At 51.6% G+C, this 21369-nt stretch overlaps 1 protein-coding gene across 4 annotated transcripts; it reads left to right on the top strand.

Moving 5' to 3' along the window:
- Positions 1 to 1848: 1848 nt before the first annotated feature.
- On the top strand, positions 1849 to 20447 carry LOC120956120 (histone-lysine N-methyltransferase Suv4-20). 4 transcript variants are annotated; one of them, XM_049608140.1, is made up of 4 exons: positions 1849 to 2343; positions 9588 to 10760; positions 10842 to 16166; positions 16249 to 20447. In XM_049608140.1, the coding sequence occupies exons 2-4, from the start codon at positions 10380 to 10382 to the stop codon at positions 16318 to 16320; spliced, it is 5778 nt and encodes a 1925-aa protein (XP_049464097.1). In that variant the 5' UTR covers positions 1849 to 2343; positions 9588 to 10379; the 3' UTR covers positions 16321 to 20447. The 4 variants fall into 4 exon arrangements, with proteins under 4 accessions (XP_049464097.1, XP_049464103.1, XP_049464102.1 ...); XM_049608146.1 differs by lacking the exon at positions 1849 to 2343 and adding an exon at positions 2543 to 3851; XM_049608145.1 differs by lacking the exon at positions 1849 to 2343 and adding an exon at positions 3900 to 5655.
- Positions 20448 to 21369: the final 922 nt, after the last annotated feature.

Here is a 21369-nt window from a genome sequence, read left to right as displayed (position 1 = left end):
CGTGGATGTTTACTTAGCAACACTCAAATGAATAAATCAGCCATTATCAATTCTTCTCGTAAACCCCATCTGATGCATAACGTTTCGCAAATTGTTGACAGACGCAGGATAAATTCAAAAAATCGCTGCATAGTCTTATTGCAAATCGAAATTGCTACAGACATGTAGGCATTTCTGGTCACTCTGACATATGACATAAGCCAAATCTGCATTTGATTTAATTGACAATAATAAACATACAGAATATTTTCTTGCAATAGGTGCGTGTCCACGAGAGTGAACAAATACTAACAAGTGTTTCAAAACGGGACCTTTTTCACCTTTTTTGTATGTTTTATCACCCGGAACAGCCAGGAAATAAAGTTGATAAAGTTGGTAAAAAAGATAAACCTTACGTTTGTTAAAAAGCGTACACCAACGCGTGCATTTTTTTGCAGTCGAAATGCAATTTTGACTAAGTTAACGCAATTTTAATTATTTTGTCACTCCTCATAATGATGGCCACGCACCTAATTATTCCTTGCTGGAACAATTGCTCCTGATGTGGAGATGGCACGATGCTCCAACCAACAACACCACATCTATACGACAGTAGATAAATTATATATTTTATTCATAGGATTATTAGACCTCAAATACATAAAGCGCGTTTCCGCGCCTGCTGAAACGCGTCTAACAATACAACCCTAGAAAATAAATGTCATTCAAACGTGCTGCCGTGAATGCTCTTAGAAATGGTCATGCTGGGTATTTCTGAGGAACTGTTATACGCGTTTCTGCGCCCGGGGAAACGGGATTCGTGTATATGAGCCCTTAGGGTGGTGGCAACGCTGATGCGATTTTATCAGACGAAATTTACATGGACGAAATTTTTGCGTAGAACAGTAGAACAGTTTCTCAGGGATATCCACCATCAGCATTTTTTCGTTTCCGCGGTAGAGCAATCAAATGACATTTCTTTGCTAGAACTGGACAGGCAACCGTGTTAAAACGCGTTTGGCCGTGGATGTTTGATGATATTTGATGGGGTGTTGATATTTATATACTGGGATTGGCAGATATCTCCCACAATGCCGGCCAGCAGAAGCGTTAAAACTCAATCTTCTAAATACATACACCTTGTTCGGTGTTGTGCGTGCGATGCTCGCATCAAGGTGGATTAAAAATATAAGGTGGTGGATAAGGGCCTTTGGGGGGTCGCCATAGTTGAGGGACTTTACGTCATTTTAGAACCGTTAACTATTGGTTTCCGCACACAGAGCTTAGCAAATAGAACAGATTTCTTCGTTATTATGTGCATTTTTGTGTGTCTATTGGTTTTATAGAAAATATGAGACATATTAACAAAAGATTTGATGATTTGTTTATGCACGAAATTTAAAATCATGTGAGTAAGAGTTCTAATCTCACGTAAATTGTCCATGCGGCTCGTAGATAATGAGGAATTAATGTGAAAATTGAAAAAATAATGGTTTCTTAATTTTTATCATCAAAAATGTCGAAAACACAATGAATTATAGAATAAATTCACGGAATAACACAAAATAACACACTTTAATCCATGTTTTAATGTTACATAAGAACTCGCGAAGTCCAAAATATATTTTTAAAGAATATTTAATCGAAAAAATGGGGTAAATAAATTATATGAACAAATTTAATAAATGTAAACAAAGTTTGAATCCTGGGGACCTTACGTCAAGTGACGAATTGTCAAAATGCACTAGAGTCCACCATCTGATATTTTTAAATCCACCTTGGCTCGCATACACACGGTTGGTCCGTTGCCGCACGTGTAAACGCCACTGTATCAGAGCCGTATCCGATGACAGAATCGCGCTGCGAGCCCCCTAGCTCCCAGTGTGCGCAGTCAGTCGACGGTGTTGTTTGTGTGGTGGTAGTAAAGAGAGAGGACACAGAAGTTCTGTACCTGTATTTTCGTTCGCTTCGCACGGCAAGCGCAGTCTCGCAGTGCTACAATCGAATGCGTAAGGGTGCCCCAGCACCAGTACCAGTACCGTACAACCTGTGGTGGTGGTGAAGGCCTATCGGAAAAGCGAAAGAAAACGGTAGAACGGGCTAGGAGAAGCGTATCAAGAAAAAAAATAAAAGAACAAGATACCAAACTGACACAGCGTGAAACGGCAAAGGGGTAAGGCGGAAGAGAGCGACCCCGAGATAAAAAAAAACCCCCTGGCAGAAGCTCTTCAATCCAAAAACCCACCAAACTGTCTCAACTGATCGCAATTGCCGTCGAGTGTGGTTTTTTTTTTGCAGCAGCAGCAACAGCATCAACAACAAAAATCCAATAATGGCTTCCTTTTCGCTGCCGCTCCAATATTCGTAAGTATTCGCAAGCTTTCCTACGTACCGAGCGAGAAAGAGTTAGAGAAAGAGAGGAAGAGGGTGGCCCTAGCCCAAACGAGACGAATTGTGATGGCAAGGAGAGGAAAACCACGAAGAAGAGGGAGTAATATAGTCTTGGTTGAAGGGCTGTGTGGGGGGAAATAACGGAGTGTGATCAAGGAAAAGGGGGAGAGGGGGGGGGGGGAAGCCAAGATGGCGTAGTGTTCGTTTGTTTGGTGCGGTTTTTGCTGGTGTGTAAGAAATGCGTAGAGCGCGAGCCTACGTCTGGATGGGGCTGGGTGACCACCGTGTGCATGTATATGTATGTGCGTGTTGGTGTGTGTGTGTGTGCGTTAGATGCGTATGGGATGGTTTTGTGTTGCTTTTCTCGAAGCAGCCATGTTGGAAAGCTAAGTTGGTAAAACGCCTGTGCCTTAAGTGTGTTTGTGTGTATGTGTATACATGTGTGTGAGTGTGTGCGCTGGTGTGGTAAGCAAATCTCACACAGTGGAATAATTTTGGGCTCGCTAAGCAAACAGTCGATTTTTACGATACATGCACGATACATTGTGTATGTATGTGTCGTATATTGATTGTAGCACACATTGAAACATCAACACACTTTCAATATTGGTAACTAAAGTCGAAGATGGCTTTATATGAGCTAAACTGCCTTTTAAGCAGTCAAGAATAATTTTATAGAAGGAATCTTAAATGAGCAGCGAGAAAAATACCAGTTGTTGGCCTTTAGGCAGAGAGAGTGCGAGAGAGCATCAAAAAGAAGGAAAAGAAGAACGTCTAGAAGAAGACAACGCACAGCAATCGTAACAAAGGAGAAAGCGAAACGTATTACGATCGCTCTTACCTGCTCTAGCTTGTTGTTTTCACACTCTTTGCTTGCTTTGCTCTCTTTCTTTTCCACTCTCTTTGAACAATAAAAAGCTAGAACGGCGAAACCGAATCAGAACGACGGGCGAGAAAGAGCGAGAAAACGCTGTCGGTGAGGATCTCTCACGTTTTGTGTGTGTGTGTGTGTGTGTGTGTGTGTGTGTGTGTGTGTGTGTATGGCCTCTCGCTCTCTTGCTTCCTCACTATCGGTACTGTGGAGGCAAAAACGGCTACGGCACACCAGTGTGTGGCACAAGGAACGGGGCACTTATCGTTCGCTACGGCACGCCACAGTGTGTGTGCGTACGCCCGGCAAGCAGAAGCTGCGTTTAGAGGGCTCACAGTACGCGGCTAGTTATTAAGGTGGCTAGTAGAGCAGCTAAATCGAGAAAAAAAAAACGCTAAAAGGGAAACAGTTCGAGACGAGAAAATCAGGCAAAAAGAAAGAAAAAAAAACAAATCAAAACGTAGAATGACGAGACCGCTGGCGAAACGAAAAGACTGATTCGATGCGTCGTTATAAACGCACTACTGTGTTGTTCTGTCGTTTGTGTTGTTGGTGTTTCTCCCCCCCTGTTTTGTTGTATTGTGCGTGAGGAATTTCTTCGCAAAGAAAGGTAAAATAAATGCGTGCGTGCAAAAATTGTGTGCACACACACACATAATACATATGGGATAGAACGATTGGGTTTCGTTTTCTGTACAGTTTTCCTCCGATGCCTGTCTCTCTTTCTCGCGCTTTGTCAGCGTTTTTGCTTTGATATTTTAAAGGTGTGCAAAGAAAACTTAACTAAAACTGCACGCATCAGCACACCCGAAATAGAGCGGCTGTGAGAAAGAAAGAGGGAGTGAGCGGGATAGCTACACTGTGTGGAAGAGAGCGAGTGGAGCACGTAGCCGCCCTAGCCCCAGCACGCACACATACACGCGTACTATCAGCAGACGGGAAGGCAGACGGCAGTGACAATTGAGCAGCGCCGGCGTATTCCCAGTTTCGTCTCCGTTCGGAGAAAAGTGAGCACAAAAGTGAGCCGCTTATGAATATAGAGGCAGCCGCCCTGTCTCTGACTGTTTTTTTTTTCGTCTCTTCTTGAGTGTGCGGTGCAATTTCATGCCGACCAATGTCGCATAAATGGTTTTTGTGGTGTAGCTTTGTATATGTGCGTATGTGTGTGTGTACGATTGAAGGAGTGTGAAGCAAGAGAGGAAGGAGGCAGCAGTGGGAAAAATGGCACAAATGAATTTCTCGCAATCGATTCACGAAACACACACACATACACACACACATACACATATTTGCTAAAACCGGCGGCTATCAACGCGACAGACAGACGGTGTTCTCACTCTTTCGCTCTCCTTCTTTATCTCTCTCTCTCTTTCACTCCTGCTCTGACATTTCCACAAGACGTCTAGGACGGCATTTAAATGGACAAGGGAGAGAAAGCACCAATCGGTCGCTTCTCGTCCCTTTCTTCCCTTCTTGGTGGTTTTGCCTCTCCTGCGTTTGCTCGGAATATGGATGAATTAATGGGGGAGCCGCCTTGCACTTAGAAGCCTTCGCTATTTCTTGTTTATGTGACTGTGTGTGTGCGGCTTGCATGTTTTCTGTGCAATTAACAACGTTTCGTGGTAATGTGTTATTTTTTTGTTTTGTTTTGCTTGGTAACCGGGCTGGAATAAAATGTTGTACAAACGCTTTTCCCGAATGTTTGCCGCATCGTGTGCGAGTTGTCAGTGCTCAGTTTCTCCCTGTTTCTACGTAGCGTAATATACAATCGCCATATTACACGATCAACAGCAGCGTGGAAATTGTTCCCACTTTTCCAGCGATAAAAATCAATCCGTTCGTGCGCTGCCGTCGAAATCCATGCATCGTCCATATGTGTCGAATTCCGTTCTAGCTTCCCTGCGTTCGCGCTCTCTTTCGCTCGTTATCGTTCTCTCTCTCTCTCTCTTTCTCTTCTCGCTCTCATTCGCTCCCTGTTCTCACTCACAGCTGAAGCTGCTGGCCGTTAGTGAGCCGCCCGTGTCTGTGTCCGTTCGTACGTTCGTTTCTTTTTGACAATTCTCCGCACACAGATCGGTCGGGGTCCGAGAGACTTTTTTGCCCGAGATGGCAGACAGCCGCTTATCGATCGCTATCTCTCGCTCTTGCCATGTACCATCAAAGCCCGCACCAGTGATGTGTTCTAAATTTTGCCAATAGGAAGCTGTATTTGGTGGTCCCGTGGTTTTGTTCGCGCGTGTGTACGTGGTGTATCGGTGTGTGGGAAGGGTGGCTTTTATGGTGTACGTGTGTGTGTGTGTGTGTGTGTCGTATATCCATTTATGTACAATCGAAGAAGCCGTTTTTGCTCGACTGAAACAATTTGTTTGTGTGCTTTACACGGGGGCCGTAAAAAATATCAGCTCGACCGAAAGGTAATATGGTGAAACCAAAGCAAAGACAGTAGTGTGCGTGTGTGTGCGAAAGTGTAGTAAATTTTAGCTGCAGCGATCCGTTGGGGGGGGAGAGTCGAGTTTTTTGGACGAATAACGGCGTAGTGGTGTGCGTGTGCGTACGTGCGTGTATCGGTAGTGGAAAATCAAGACGTGAAAAGAGGTGCTGTTGCAGGAAGGTGAATCAACACACACACACACACACACATACAAAGCCAAACACACTAGCGCACACATACATTTACACGTGACGAGTGCATTTTGCGACGGTCCTTCGATGTTTGATGCAATTCTCATCATTTTCTGCACGCCCTTCCCATTCCCCCCCCGCCCTCCGTCCCTCCTACCCTGCTTCCTTTCTCTTGTCTCCACCCAAAGGCTTTCGTGCGTGTGTGTGCGCGCGCGCGCCTGTATGCGTATCGCAATAGTTTTCTTTTTTGGTTGTGTGTGCGTGTACGTGCGTCCGTCGTGCTACCCTTGTCCGGGTATGTGTGTGTGCAGACAATCAACCAATTAAAACGATCTAACAATCAGTAAATCAATCAACCGTCTGCAGCAAAAACTGGAAAGATAAACCCGCACCTTCATGGAAAAGTGGAACAAGTAGAAGAAGCGGTGTACGCTGTGGATGCAGCTTACCACAATAACCATCTTCGTGTAGTGGTGCACTCGTATCACACACACACACACACACACACACACGTGCGCGATTGCTTGATAATGGAATGAGTGTGAAGAAGTTGCGTGAATGTGGTTTTGGCGAATTTTTCACCTTAAAGACCCCCCCCCCCCATAACAAAAGATAGGGTAAAGGGGCAGGAGGAGTAGGAAGAAGAAGGAGGGTGTACTTTTCCGTCTCGAACGACTCTTCTTTGAACGCACACACACACACACACACACACACACACACACACACACACACACTTTCTTACACTTGTGGCAACACGAGTTTGTGTGTGTGTGTGCACAATGTCCTAACCTCCCCAATACCACACTATGCAATTGCGGTGTTAGTGTTAGTGTGGTGGGGGAGTGGGTTGATTTTGAAAGCTTTCAACCATCAGGTCGCCTACCACCCCTCCTCCCCAACTGTTCGCTGCAGCATTGCAATTCGCATCAATAGTCAATGAAGCATGGGGCCATCAACCCCCGTCCCTCAAGGGGGGCCACCCAGCCACCCACCCACACCGACCATCAAACGCACCATGTGAATGCACCCGCTGCGCCTACATGTATACATTGGCTCATTCAGGCAAAGGGGAAGGGGTGGTGGTGGTGCTGCTACATCTCCCCCTCTCCCCCCTCAGTCAGCTATCCAGCCTGCACCATCTGGCAGAGTGGCTTTTCCGTGCGCTCTACCACTACCACCACCCACTCCTCCCGCACCTGCGACGTAGATGCGAACTTTCCACACCGATGTAACACACACACACACACACACACACACACACATACCACACGGCACTGGTTGCGCATAATGCAGCAGCCCACCGTCTGTCTGTATGTGTGTGTGTATGTGCTTTTGTAATGTAATGCGTCTGGTTCAGGAAGGTGTTAAAATCATCTAGAAACAAGGGCCCGGGTGGGTGGGAGAAAGAGCGAGAGAAGAGGCCCTAGATCGGTCTAGATCGCCGCCCTCTTTCACTCTACAACGCTTAACCACTTCCTCCTCTAAACTTCTTGTTTTGGATGCAGCATCAGCATCAGGCAGATTGAAACAAAGAAAGATATTAGAAGGGGGCCTACCGAGAGAGAGAGACGAGCGATCGAAGTACACAGAAGCGAGAGTGAGAGAGGGGAGAGGGAGTGGATTTTACGAACACACAAAGCCGTAAGCGGGGTGTGAAGCTCTGGTACAAATCTTGATCTATGGAGCACACACACACACATACACGCTGGTATGCGATGCATTTGGTTGGGGGTGATGAACGGAGAAGAAAATATAACGATGCACACAGGCCGCAAGACAAGACTCTTTGCGAAACAAACCAAACACGACATCGAATACAAGTCGTTTGGGCAGGAGTCGCTGGATCTGTCATCTTGACATTTTTCGGGCAACTTTCTTGCCTGCTTCTTGCTTAGTTACATGAAGCTTTGTTTGATTGCCATAGGGACATTTACAGGGTTCTCCGAAGTCAAGTTGCAATGTCTACAACATTTTTCATTGATTGCGAGATGTTTTTCAACAGCTGTAAAATGTTGTATTTGCATCACAATAACGTTTCGGTTCTTCCGCATGATTTTCAACACGTCTCAAGCTAGATTGTGTTTGACAGCTCTTTGTGGTGTGTTGAAAATCATGCGTAAGAACTGATATTTTATAGATGATGCAAGTACACCATTTGACAGCTGTTGAAATACATCTTGGAGGTGGTGAATTCATGATGTGCACTTTCGAAAGTGACTTGGAAACCCCTGTATGGTACCGTCATTCGCCATGTCTTGTCAACAAGTTAAAACAATATTTATTTTTACTTATTCACTAGAAACGGCTTCGGCCGTTTAGCTCTCCCTTTAATGTGGTGAACGAAATCAATACTTTAAATCCAAAAAAAATCACATTTATTTCAAATCTGGTCAAATTGTAATAATGTCATGTCTTTGTCTTTTAAAAAAAAACCGTCAAGCAACCCCTGCTTTTACACGCAAACTGTTATACACTGTTTGGGGGATGTAGTGTGTCTGTGTGTGTGTGTGTCGGTGCGACGCACCGTTGACTATGTGCTCGATGAACCGTAATTAAAACGCTGACATTCCTTCACCTGTGTTGCGAGCAGACGAGAGTGCGTTTACCACCTGTGCTCGAGTACTCGAACAGTTTCGTTGCATTTTCCATTTTCTAAAATGAGCGAGCGGAGTATAACAAAAGCGATCGCATGCATCGATGCGTTGTTTTGGTAACAACACCCTTGACACCCTCAACCTCTCCCTCTCTGCGCCGCCGCACAGGCTGGATCGAATTGGAAAACATTGTGCAGAGCTGCGGGGGGGATTGAAGCGCGCATTTTATTATATCTATTTTATATTGATTAATGCAAACGCCAACTGACTGTCCACGCCACTGTCTCAAGGCTCAACCAACACCCCCCCCCCCCCCCCTCTGTGCCCGCTGCCATCTGATCAAATAGAGTAGTTTTTAATATGTAAGCGGGACCATTTCATCTGGTGTGGTGTGCTCAGCAGCGGTTTTTCTTTTTGAGTATTGCCCTGTATTGTAGAGCGGGCTGGGGCTTCTTTCTCGCTCTGGCATTCCCCCCCCCCCCCTCTCGCGAGGAACTTGCAGACACGCTGCCTGCTAAAGCAATTGCTTCCGGGTGGAATTTTCCTCTCCAGCACAAAGGCAGAATGTCGCTGCATCTTCGGCATTGGTTTCGGTGTTGATGCACGCAGCCGTTTAGTTGATTGCAGTTTTATGTGTTAAGCTTCGCGCTGTTCGCATGTGCCATGCCATCCCCCCATCCACGCACAGAAGGCACTGCGAGCCATGTGAACTTAATCTAGCGGAAAATGCCATAAAAAAAAACACCAAACTATAACCCTCGGGTTTGGTTTTATGGCTCCAAATGGGTGCGTTCTAGCACGGCGCGAGGCAATGTGATGACGGAAAATCGGACGAGATATGGAAATTGCGTCTTGAGCAGCTAGAGCATTGTGGAGCATAAAAACCAATTGGAAACTCTTTGGCACCGTTAGTAGCAAGGGGATATAAAATGTAAGAATGGCTGTTTAAGAGGAGGCAATGGTTATGCTCGCAAGCTCGTAAATAGTGATCGCCATTTTAATCGAATTTCTGTTTGCAAAACTTGTCCCGTTTGGCCAAAATTGTTTTTCGTTTGTTTTTGTTTTGCAATTGCATTGCAACCAAAAGAATCAACGACATTTCACCAATCCTTTCTTTCTTCTCGTTTTAGGCAAAGGAAACGACAGTAGTTACGCAAATGTTGCTCAGAACATCGTCGTAGGCAGCCAAACCGAGCCTCCGGACGCGTGTGTGCCTCCCGTGTACCGATTGCCCCCCGACACGCTCGAACGAGCCTCCGCGGTGCCGGTTGCCAGCAGCCAAATCTGCCAGCGGAAATAACCAACAACCCCACCCTTCCGCTCACTGCCGGTTCGGACGCGCTCGCACACGAACACACAGGGCACTCGCTGCAGCGCCGGTGCCGACAGCAAAACGGTCAGTGGTGGCGGCTGCGGCAGAGCAAACCGACGACGACGGTGGTGCACGCAGCGCGTCGGGCAGGCGGCGGACGGCAGCGGCGAGCAGGCGGCGGACGGCAGCGCAACTGCACCGGCGGCGCACGGCAGTGACGGGCGTTGGCGGGCAGCGTCGTGCCGCTAGGATTGCCGGTCCGTCCAGCAGCAGGAAGCAGCAGCGGCACCACGCTGGAGCAGATACGAAGGCGAAACCGTCGTCGTCGTCGTCATCGTCCTCGCCATCCCGAGCAGCAGCAGCAGCAGCAAGCCCCGCACCAGCAACAACAGCAGCAGCACAGTCGGCTGCGGGTGGCTGCGTAACAGCGGCATCATCCTGTTGCGCCGTCATCAACCCGCCACCACTACCACCACCACCGCCACCCACACGACCCGCTGGAGGTGGAGGAGGGGGAGGAGGAGGAGGGGGCGGAGGGGGTGCGACCGAAGCGTCGTCCTGTGACGACGGTACAGGTATCACCAGCAGCAGCAGCAGCAGCAGCGCGAAAATGGTGGTAGCGTCGTCCGGGCACGCATCGGGCAGTGCCGCCGGCGGACAGCAGGCCCAGGCCCGAAGCAGCAGCCAGCACCTGCACAAGCTGGCCCAGGTCGCCAGCCCGGGCACGGGCATGACGCCGAAGGAGCTGTCCGACAACGACGATCTCGCCACCGGGCTGGTGCTCGACACCATACTCGGCTTCCAGACGCACAAGATGAGCCTCAAGTACCGGCCGCTCAAGGCGAACAAGGACGAGATCAAGAACATCATCGAGGAGTTTATACGGACGCAAAACTACGGCAAGTGCTACCAGCAGCTGATGAACGGCAACTGGATGCCGCGTTCCGTGCTGAACAAGAACAAGCTGGCCCTGAAGCGGCTGGAAGCACACGTAAGTGCTGTGGGGCGCATTGCGGGGAGCAAGTGTGCATTTTCAATTTATTTATTTTTGCTTTTTGTTTTTTTTTTTCAGATCTATCGCTACCTAAGGGTGTTTGATCAGCATTCCGGCTTCGTGATCGAGGCGTGCTACCGCTACTCGCTCGAGGGCCAGAAAGGTGCCAAAATCTGCTCCACCCGCCGCTGGATGAAGAACGAAAAGATCGAGTGCCTGGTCGGGTGCATCGCCGAGCTGACGGAGCGCGAGGAGGCCGACCTGCTCTACCCGGGCCGGAACGACTTTTCCGTGATGTACAGCTGCCGGAAGAACTGCGCCCAGCTGTGGCTGGGCCCGGCCGCCTACATCAACCACGACTGCCGGGCGAACTGCAAGTTCGTGGCGACCGGGCGCGACACCGCCTGCGTGAAGGTGCTGCGCGACATCGAGGTGGGCGAGGAGATCACCTGCTTCTACGGCGAGGACTTTTTCGGCGACAACAACTGCTACTGCGAGTGCGAAACGTGCGAGCGGCGCGGGACGGGCGCGTTCGCGGCGCGCGCCCGCCTGCTGGAGGAGGGCGGCAGCTCCGCCCTGTACAACGGGGCGGGAGTGGGCGGCAGCGCGGGCGACGCTGGGTGCGGCGTGGTTGGGACCGGCGCAGGAAGCGATGTGAACGGGACGGGCGCCCGTCCCCGCTACGATCCTTGTCTGGTGGGGGGCGGTGTGAACGGGCCGAGCGGCGGTGTGGTGGTGGGCGTCGTCGGCACCGCCAACGGTGGCGTGCGGTACCGGCTGCGCGAGACGGACAATCGGCTGAACCGGATGAAAAACAAGCGCAACAATGGGGCGGGCGGGGGCGAGGGGGGCCCGAAGGCGGTGACCGCGATTGGGAAGGAGCCGCCCTCCGCCCTCAGCCTGCTGACGGTGCGCGAGCTGCGCGACAAGGGCATGACCAAGTACGATGCGGAGATGCTGCTCGCGCAGCAAAAACCGTACTGCACGAATGCGACCACGCTGGCACCGGCGCTGCCACCGGTCGCTGGTGGTGGTGGTGGTGGTGGTGGTGCGGGTGGTCGTGTGCCAGCGGGGACCGCTGCACCCGCTCAGCACAGTGCCGACACGGCGGGCGAGGACGAGGCGCCTGGCAGCAAGAAGGTGACGGAGAAGAGCGAAGCACAGATGAAGCGAGCGACCCGGTCGTCGACCTGCGGCAGCACAAAGCCACTGATAGTGCCAGGCGGCTCCGCCGCCGCCGCCAGCAAGCCCGAGGAAGGTGCGAAAGCGCAGGAAAAGAAGCGAGACAGCAGCGCGCACGAGGGGGCGAATGGGAAGGTGGCACCGCCGGGCAAGAGCAATCCCCGCCGACGGTACAGCAGCTACAGCAGCGCCAGCACGGAGCTGTCGAGCGTGTCGACCGAGCGCAAGCCGCAATCCACGGACCGTCGACAGCAGCAGCAGCACGAAACCAAACGCAAGCGGAAAAAGGAACCGGCGGAGCACGGGCAGCGGCAGCGGGCTGCCTCCGTAGCGCCGGGGAAGGGCCGGGCCCGCTCGAAGGATCCGGCCGACGAGATCATCGTCATCGACGACGAGTGCAGCAACGGCAGCAGCAGCGTGCAGTCGGGCACGGACGCGCCCCTGCCCTTCGGGCGCAAGCGGCGCGCCAGCATGTACACGAGCAGCAGCCGCAGCATCTACACGTTCCACGACGACGCGCTGGACGGTGCGCCGCCCGCGCACAACGGGTACTACGCGCTGCGCAACAACCCCGCCCAGGCAGCGGCGGCGGCGGCGACGAGCCGCAAACGGCCCCGCGAACAGACACCGGACGAGCAGCATCCGGGTGTCGCTTCGGCCAAGCGGCCCGGTGGGGGCAGTAGCGCAGCGGACAGCGCGCCACCCCGCATCATGACCCGCTGCATGTCGTTGCGCTCGGGCCATGGCCCCCCAACGGCGATGGGAAATGCCGAATCGTCGGCGATGGCCGCTGCCGCCGGCAGCAGCGAGATGGAGGAAATAAGTCCACGGGTCACGCGCGGTATGCTGCGCCTGCTGGAGGACCACGAGGCCCCGAAGCCCCCGTCCCGGGGCACCTCCGCCGAACCGCCGCCCGGGACGCTGAACGGCGGCACGTGTGCCGGGAGGCCTGGTAGAAGGCTATCGACCGTCACTACGACCACGGCGCAGCCGGGCGACGAACCGCACGCCGAGCGGGCGCAAGAGTGGAACAGAGGCAGCCGGCGCAAGCAGAAGCTGCAGGTGGCGCGCTACGGGCGGAAAAAGGAGCCCCCCCGGGAGGGTGCGGCCGACGACGAGGAAGAGCACGACGACGAGGACGACGACGAGGAGGGGGAGGAGGATGAGGAAGAGCACCGTGTAGAGGAGAAGGGTGCGCTGCTGAAACGGCTGCAGCAGGAGGAAGTGGGGCCGCCGGTCGCCCGTTCCATCACCACCACCGCCACTGCCAGCAATCGTACCCGCAAGCAGCTCTCGCCGACAAAGCGGACGCGCGGTGCCCGGGAGGTCACGCTCAACGGAAGGCAGGTGGGCGGGCAGGCCAGCGAAAGGAGAAGGTACGATTTCGGCGAGCAAGACCAGCACGGTGATGAAGGGCAAGAGGACGAGGAGGACGACGAGGAGGAGGACGACGACGAGGAGGACGAGGAGGACGACGTAATATGGCAACATCCGGCAAAAAATGGCAACAGAAGCGGCAGCAGCAACAGCAACCTGCCCACCAGCAGCAGCTCGGCCAGCACCTTTCTGCCGCGGGACGGAGCCGGCCCCGACGGCGGCAGCCCCGGCGTAATCGTCCTGTCCAGCTCGTCCGCGTCATCCTCCTCCAGCTCGTCCGCGTCGTCCGTGTCGTCCGTGTCGTCGGTGTCGTCCGCTCGCCACAAGGCGACGCACGCCGCCGCGACGAATCAGCATCGGCTGAAGCTGAAGCTGCGCATGAAACCCGTCTCGACCACCACCGGCGGAGAGGAGGAGGACGAGGAGGCGGAGGACGAGGAGGAGCACCGGGACCGGTTGCGGCAGCAGTGGCGCACGGGCGGCGTGTCCTTGGCGCAGTCCAAATTTACGTCCCACAGTCGCCCGGACGCAGCTGGGGCGCGCAAGGGCAGCCGGCGGGACGACGGGCAGTCCACCTCGGTCGGCAGCACGACGCACGGTCGGGGGGACGAAGCGGAGCACGGCAGAACGCCCGTGACGACCGTTTCGGACGAGGACGACGAGGACGACATCATACTGGCGAAGATACTGCAGTGTGGCAAGCAACAGCAGCAGCAGCAACAGCAGCAGCAACAGCAGCAGCAGCAGCAGCAGCAGCAGCAGCAGCAGCAACAGCGAAGCGGCACGTTTCGGCACCGGGAGCAGGCGGCGACACAGCAGCACGCGTCCAGCAGCATCAGCAGCATGGCGATCAGTTCCTCCACCTCGTCGGCCAAGGACGGTGAGGCGACGAGCAGCAGCAGCAGCAGCAGCAGTGCCAAGCGGTCGCCGTCGTCCACCGCGTCCTCCTCCACGCTGCCGGCGGGCGAACCGCTGATGAGGACGCCGGAGCGCCGGCTGAAGCTGACGCTGCGCATGAAGCGCAGCCCGGTGATAGACGAAATCATCGAGTCGGGCAACAGCATGAGCGATGCGGACAACGGGGGCAGCCCGGGTGCGTTTCGGCGCGAGTACGAGATACTGCGCATGGAGGGTTTGCGCGAGCACGACGACGAGGAGGAGGAGGCGGAGGGAGCGCCGGACCGTCCGTACGGGAGGTGTCGCGGCGGCGGTTTGCCGGCCCGCCGCTCCCTCACGTACGACTCGTCGGCAAGCAGCAGCACCACGCACGGCGGCAAAGCGAAGGGCCGGCGGCGGGACGGCTCGCCGGCCGGCACCGAACCGCCGCCCCCGTTCCTTGCCCTCCCGAAGGACGACAATGGCGGGCAGGGGGAGGAAGAGGATGAGGAGGTGGGCGAGGAGGACGACGAAGACCTGACGTCGTACAGCAGCAGCTGCAGCAGCTTGGTGTCGCAGAAGCGGAAAAAGCGCCACAAAGCGTCCAAGGAAGCGCGCCGGCTGCGCAAGGAGGCGAAGCGGCAGCGCCGCCAGCAGCAGCTGCTGTACGAAACGGTGTGCGCGGCGGAGCAGCGGCATGGCGCGAACGAACAGCTGAAATCAAAGTATTACGCCACCTACGCGGCACCAGCAGCACCGGCAGCGCTGCATGACGAAAAGGTCGGTGGACAGGGGGAGAGCAGTGTGGTAGTTGCTGCAGGAGCAGCAGTAGCAGCAGCACCACCACCACCACCACCACCCCCTGCCAGCTCTTCCACGGTGACGCACGAGCTGCCACCGGCTGCCTCACACCAGCGCGCACATCCTCCTCCGCCTCCACCACCACCACCACCTCCTGTGCTCCCAGCGCATCAAAACAGCTACTCGCATCCGCATCACCACCATCACCACCAGCACCACCATCCCCATCATCATCAAACTCATCAGTCTGTGATACTGCAGCCGACCGCACTGAGCGGGATGCGCACGGAAGCGACCGGTGGCGGCGGCGGCGGCGGCCGGGACGACTGGTACGAGATGGGTCGCCCGAACATCCGGTGGCCGCACCTGATGAATCCCTCAGCGACCGGTGGCGGTGCAATGTACGGCGACACGGTGAGCAGTGCCGCCGCCACGGCCCCGCCCAGCGAGGGCATCGGGAACAGCGGTATCGGGCTGCCGATGAAGCGGCTCCGGCTAATCTTCGGCAACGAGACGCACACGCGCGACATTCCTGCGGTCGAGGCGGCGCCGAGCGGCAACACCGGCCCCAGTACCGCCACCATCGCCACCCCCAGCCCGACTGCTACCGACGAGGGGACGGTGGTGGTGCTGTCCGAGGCGCTTGCCGCCGCCAGCTCCTCGTCGACGCTCGCTGCCTCGCCGGTTCGCTCCCCCGGGCGGAGCGTGCTGCGGAACGGTGGCGAGCACACATCGACCACCCACGGCAAGCTCCACCCGTGCCCCGTGTCGTCCAACGTGATCGTGAGCAACACGCCGGGCGTGATCGTGAGCCCAACGCGACCGCCGCCGCACCAGACATCCCCGACGGTGCTACGAAGTAATGGGAGCGATGGCGTCATCAACAGCACGACCGGTTGCGATGTCGGTGGCGCTGGCGGACACCTTGGGCTGCTGCAGCGTCCCCAGCAGCCCGCGCACCATCCACCCTCGGCTGGTGCGGGCGGAGGGGGCGGTGGCGGTGGCGGTGGTAGCAATGGGTTGTTGCTGCACGCGCAATACCACCTTCAGCCACCACCGTCATCGACCATGCCCACCGAGGTACCGTGCGGCGGTGGGGCCGTCTACCCGCCCGTCTCGGGCGGAGACCTTCAGCTCGGCAGCAGTGCCGGCGGGCTGCAAACTACCGTAAGTGTTACCCTTGGAAAGACAGGCCAGTACAGTAATACGTTCGTCGATTTTATTTGTTTTTGTTTCTCTTTTTTTGCAGAGATTCCTTCTTCTCTCGTTCCCGCCGACGCTCGATGTGCAACCGTGCTCGGGCAATGGCACCAGCTGGTAGGTGGTTGGGGGTGGGAGAAACATGCAGATGAAGGATGATGCTGTTTACCATCGCGTGATTAGTATCGTTAGCATTACACAATCATTAACGCGCGTCCGGCGGGAACTGCGCGACGCAGCACAAGTGCAGAGGTACCGCGATCCAACAGCTCCGAAGCTCCACTGTAGACGCTGGTCCACGACCTCGGCCACGACCAAATCGAGAATCGCCTTCCGGGCGGGAAGAAGAGGGAGACCGTTTACGTTCGCACCCCTTCTGCCTCTTTCCTTCGAATGCCAGCTCCAGCTAGGTTCATGTGTGTCGTCAAGTTAGACGGGATTTAGTTGGAAGTTAGAACGAAACAGCTCGTCACATCGTTCAGCTACGCGCGCAATCTATTTCATCAGTATGTTTTATTTTAAATTGTTTTAGCAGCGAGTTACACGCGTCTCACCGATGGCGCGATGTCGGTCGGTCGGCAGAGTAGGGAATAGGCGGTAGGCAAAGAAATTAAAAACCACCCTCCTCACTTCATAGCAAGGGAGGAAGAGGCAGGTAAAAGGGCGAAAGTGCACAGTGAGCGACTGTTCCAGCGCACGCGAGGAAGAAGCATTACTGCAGACTATATCTAGGTTACTATTGGTCTAGTCGACGATCTCAAAAGAAGAAGAAAAAAAGAAAGAAAAAGAAAACGAAACGTAAGAAACAAACACACACACGCACGCACGCACACACGCGGTTAGGTGTGTTTGTTTGCGTATTACAGAGCCTGAGGGATAGATAGGAGTACATTTACACTTCATTTTCGGTGTCTCAAACCAACAAGAGAAAAAAAAAACAGAAAAGATAAACAAAACAAGAAGAAAACAACGACAACAACCCCCGTTAGTCCAAGCTAGAGAGCTCGAGCTGCATCGATGCGTCGCGCAACTGGATCGCACCAAACTGTGGGGCAGGAAAGATGTATTAGTTTCTATGGTAGGGCGTACAATCGCCTTTTTGTTGTCCTGGGTACATCCTATGTTGTGATGTTTCTCGCCAGGATTTTTTTTCTAGAGCAGATTTTTTTGGTTATTTAATTTGTTCGTTTAGCTGATGATTTGGTACTGTACGGAATCTGCATGATCTTTTCTTTAACCAGTTTAACTAAAGAAAGTTAAACGCATGTAAAATGCGTTTCTTGGAAAAAAAAATCTTGGAAAATTTTGGAAATTTTCTTGGAAAAAAAAAATCTTGGCTTATCTGGCTGTATCAACACAAGCAACACGCGTGCGGTTAGAGTTGAATGATTAGAAAATGAATTAGAATTGTATTCGAAGAACAGAAAAGCAGAAAAGCAACAGCAAGGATTCAATTTGTTTATTTTTGAGTAAAACTACCTCAAACAATCCTTTCCTTCGATGGTTCGGCCACGTTTGAGGATGCAAGAATTCCAGTGGCGTGTCGCAGCTCAAGAAGCGTTAGCCAACCGTTTAGATGAATTATTCAGCCTGCCAATGTTTTTTTTTTTCTTTCATATGTTATGTTGTGCAACATTTAGAATGTTTTTTTGTATAGTTAAAACCGATCGTTTGCAACACGCAGGGCTAAATCGGAACATTGTAACTTCCCTTTCCGGAGATTCGAAAAACGCAGCAAGCGATCCAGAAGCGTTGCATTGACTGTATGTGCGTGTGTGTGTGTGTGTGGGTGTATGTGTGTGTGCGGGTGGCACACACCGTACACACAGGTTCAATAGTGTCAGTAAGCAGCACGATACTTACACTACTGTGCATTTAGATGTTGAACACACGTAATGAGCTGAACCGCGGTTGGTCAGCTGCGCTACTAATCATTCTGAAGTGAATATGAAAACAAGAAGAAAAAGAAAACTGAAAACAAACAAACAAACAAACATGTGTACACGCTATACCAAACGGTCAACGCGTATAGCCTCTCGTTCAGCTCCGCTACATTAGCCAGAGCGCCGATTGTTCTTATGATTTATTTTTTAACGTAAGCTTAAACTCCATATTTCCATATACGCCCTAGAAAATGTTGTCACGAGAAAGCCGAAGAGAGATAGAAATAGAGAGAGAGAGAGATGGAGAGAGAGGGAAAGAAAGAGATATAGAAGGAAAGAAAGAGACAGAGAGAGAGAGAGAGAGATCGTTTGTTTCGAAATGTTTTTTTTTTTGTTTTGTTTTTAATATAACAGAGTCTTTAGCTAACGATGGCCGCGCGAGGAGCCACAAGCGCTAGACGATGAACCCGCCTCTCGGTATAGAGAAATGTGTAGTAGCATGCGGCGAGGTTCGCCTGTTTTGTGAAGTAAAGTAAGTGTGATGTAAACTCAAGCAAACGGAAAATTTTCTAATGTATGCGTTCGTTCGTTTCACGTAACTGTATGTCACATACACTCTCTGGTGCGCTCCAACGTATCGCGCCGGCCCTTCATCCGCATCCTGCATCCGGGGTGTTTTTTTTTTTTTGGTGGGGAAATTGTCTAGCGGTTGTTTAGCGCAGCGAACGAGGAAAAAAACTGAAGCAACAGCCGGAAAGATTAAATCCCCCGAAAGAAAAAAAAAATACAGATGAGATGATTTACACTACTAAGAGGGACAGATTGCTAACCCCTGCCAAACTGGGGCAAGAGTTGGGCGATGTAATACGGCATAATAATTGTACGATACTGCAGTGTAATTTAGATGTAATAAGCTCGTAGACTGACTGGAGTCGGATGAATAAAACGGTCTCATCACGTACTGCCATTTCATACTGCTGTTTCTCGCGCTCTCTTTATCTCTCTCTCTCTTTCCCTCTCTCTCTTTCTTTTATATCTACATATGATTGCCTTTCCTTTCATAGTTTCTTCCTCTTCTCCTCCTTGAGATTCGTTCACTCTACTCCAAGTCAGGGAGATATATATATATCTTAAGATGCGCTCTAGTGTGTAATGTCCGCATCCGTGCGGAAGGTAGCAAGATAACTTCGAACAATTTCGAACAAAACAACCCATGCCATGGCAGATCGATGTTAAGTTTTAGGGGAGTAGTAAGGGTTTTGCGTGGGAGGCAGAGGTGGGGGAGCGGGAGTAGGGTGCTGAATCGTACGGTTTGGCACGTTGACAGGGTAGTAGGAACTAGTTCAACTGCGGTGTTGAGCCGTCAAAGGAAGTTAGAGCGATTGCGCCGGCGCCGGTTTAACGGGAGCAGTACTTCTAGGGACGGATGTATTAACTAGCTAGGCAGCGAACGGCAGAGCGAGGTGTATTAATGAGGCATTGAACTGATACGCTTGAATGGTGCAGGGGTGTCGAAAATCACCAATAATATAGCTACGGTTGGAGCAATTTCCTTTCTGCGCGATTGAGACGACGATCCGCGATTGTTTGCGGAATCCTTTCGGGGTCTTCTTTTAGTATTACTGTGCGCGCCCTTCTTCCTGTCCCGAAAAGCTTGCGGAGGAGGAGGAGGAGGAGGAGGAAAAGGCGCAAAAGATGGCTAGAAACGTATTCCAAAAATATTTCCCTGAAGTATTTCCCTGTAAGCTCGGCTAGCTATTATTCCAGCAGCAGGCTAGACGCGGCACACCATTGCTCCGCGTTTGTACGCGTCCTTGCTGATAGACAGCCTATCGGGAGCGTTCCGTTTCCCTGCTCGTGGCGGCATTAACACTCCGTGTATATTCTTCGACTGACACCTGACGAACAGGTAGAGCTTGCTTGGAGGACATGAGCAGATCATTAGATTGCGCGTGATGGATAGGGCCGACCGAATGGTGCCCCGTATGGCGTAGCCGGCATGCGGGGAGAGTGCGTTGCAAACCCGGATGTATGAAACAGCAGCAGCAGCGCAAACTAGCAGCGAGCGAAAGATGATTGTGATAGTCAAATCGGTGTGCATGTAGCTTACACAGAGAAGCATGAAGTGTTGTGAATACTGCGACTAAAATTGAATGTAACGATTATAAACCCTAGTTTAGTATCTAACTTGAAATACAGCCAAGAAAAGTGTTGAAGCAACAGGAGCAGGGGGAAAAGATATTAGCGTTTGAGCGAGAAGTAAAGTGGAACATAGTGTGCAGCCAGGTATAGTAATCATAGTAATCGTAAAAATAAAAACAAAAAAAAAGATAATGCTAATAAAAACCACATAAATAGAAAGCAACCCTGCAATTGCGGTACTGATGTAAGTAGATAAGTGGCTGTGGCTAGTTCCTTGTTAATATTAATATCACTCCTACCTTCGTCTATTGTTGGTCTTTCCCATCTATTGGGACAAGTTTTGGTAATTGTGCATAATGGCAGGTTCTTACTCTCTCTAATCTCAAATTCCAAATTCCAAATCTCCACCAAATCCAAATTCCTACGCTAATGCCTACTCTGGATATTATGCTTAATTGCTACGGTGAACATATACTACGGAGAATGGTTCATCGACCGGCGTAATCTGTAATTGGATCGGATTAGCTACTGTATTGGAACAAATTCACCTGTTCCCAGTACCGGACCAGGCTCACGATTCGTTCCGGAATCGGAACTGGAACACTCCGGTTCGTTTTAGATCTAGTATCAGTTTCAGGACCGGTATGAGTTCGAGATCCAGGACCCCGTATGAGTTCAGGTAAGGTTCCTAGACCGGTATAGGTTTAGTATCAGATCCAGGACCAGTAAGAATTCAGGATCAATTCCAGAATCGGTAGGGGCTCAATATCAGTTTCAAGTATCCAGTAGTCGCTTATGAGTTCAGCATCAGTTCTAGGATCTATATTGAGTTCAGGATCTATATCTATCAGTTCTATATTGAGGTTCCAGTTTCAGGTATACTATAAGTCAATTGATTATTGTTTCTGAATTAGTAATAATGATTTTATTTCCTGAACTTTATTCGGGGTTTTGAGTCGTTTAGTTTTATCTAGGAGTTAAGGGAAATCTTGAAATTAATCTAGTATTATTTCCATGTTCTTACTATATTTAGAAAAATTTCGAAGAAATTTCGTATCTTTTTAAAATGATACCCTATGTGTAAAACTTCCACGCATTCTTCAAACATGCTGGATATGTTATACTCAGAATCTTTATCGAAATCT

Source organism: Anopheles coluzzii, chromosome X, assembly GCF_943734685.1.
Source record: "Anopheles coluzzii chromosome X, AcolN3, whole genome shotgun sequence".
Lineage (NCBI taxonomy): Eukaryota > Metazoa > Arthropoda > Insecta > Diptera > Culicidae > Anopheles > Anopheles coluzzii.
This window is presented reverse-complemented; position numbering and strand designations above follow the sequence as displayed.

Excerpts from the sequence above, each read along its gene's own strand:
- LOC120956120 (XM_049608140.1), top strand. The coding sequence starts at position 10,380 with ATGGTGGTAGCGTCGTCCGGGCACGCATCGGGCAGTGCCGCCGGCGGA. Across the intron at positions 10,761-10,841 it reads TGAAGCGGCTGGAAGCACAC|ATCTATCGCTACCTAAGGGT; the intron begins GTAAGTGCTGTG and ends TTTTTTTTTCAG. Across the intron at positions 16,167-16,248 it reads CCGGCGGGCTGCAAACTACC|AGATTCCTTCTTCTCTCGTT; the intron begins GTAAGTGTTACC and ends CTTTTTTTGCAG.